Source organism: Eimeria mitis, genomic scaffold (genome assembly GCF_000499745.2).
Source record: "Eimeria mitis Houghton genomic scaffold, Emh_scaff1179, whole genome shotgun sequence".
Classification (NCBI taxonomy): Eukaryota; Apicomplexa; class Conoidasida; order Eucoccidiorida; family Eimeriidae; genus Eimeria; species Eimeria mitis.
This window is the reverse complement of record NW_013568048.1, coordinates 13515-13863: the sequence shown is the minus strand read 5'-3', so window position 1 is coordinate 13863 and position 349 is coordinate 13515. Positions and strand designations below refer to the sequence as shown.

Below are 349 nucleotides of genomic sequence, written 5' to 3'. Positions count from 1 at the left end.
CTGAAGCAGATTCAAATGCAGCAGCAACAGCAGCAGCAGGTGCTGCTGCTGCTGCTGCACCTGCTGCTGCTGCTGCTGCTGCTGCACCTCCTGCTGCACCTAAAGGCCCACCAGGACCCCCTAAACCCTCCGCTGCTGCTGCTGCCTTTGCTAGCTGCGCTGCAGTCGAAATGCTGCTGCTGCTGCTGCTGCTGCTGCTGCTGCTGTTGCTGCTGCTGCTGCTGCTGCTCCCAATGCTGCTGCTGCTGCAGATGCTGTTGCTGCTGCTGCTGCTGCTGCTGCTAATATCATTACGCCCATTGAAGCTTCGCCCCCTCCGTCTCTTTAGAGCATTCTTGTCTGTCTCCCA

At 59.0% G+C, this 349-nt stretch overlaps 1 protein-coding gene across 1 annotated transcript in view; it reads right to left on the bottom strand.

Annotated features, from left to right (window-relative positions):
- The window catches only part of EMH_0031220 (uncharacterized protein), a gene marked incomplete at both ends in the record, with an annotated part of 4961 nt that overhangs the window by 453 nt on the left and 4159 nt on the right, over positions 1-349 (bottom strand). Inside the window, one exon of the mRNA XM_013494499.1 lies at positions 3-99. Within this exon, the coding sequence (XP_013349953.1) occupies positions 3-99 (97 nt within the window). The remainder of the gene's footprint in view (positions 1-2; positions 100-349) is intronic.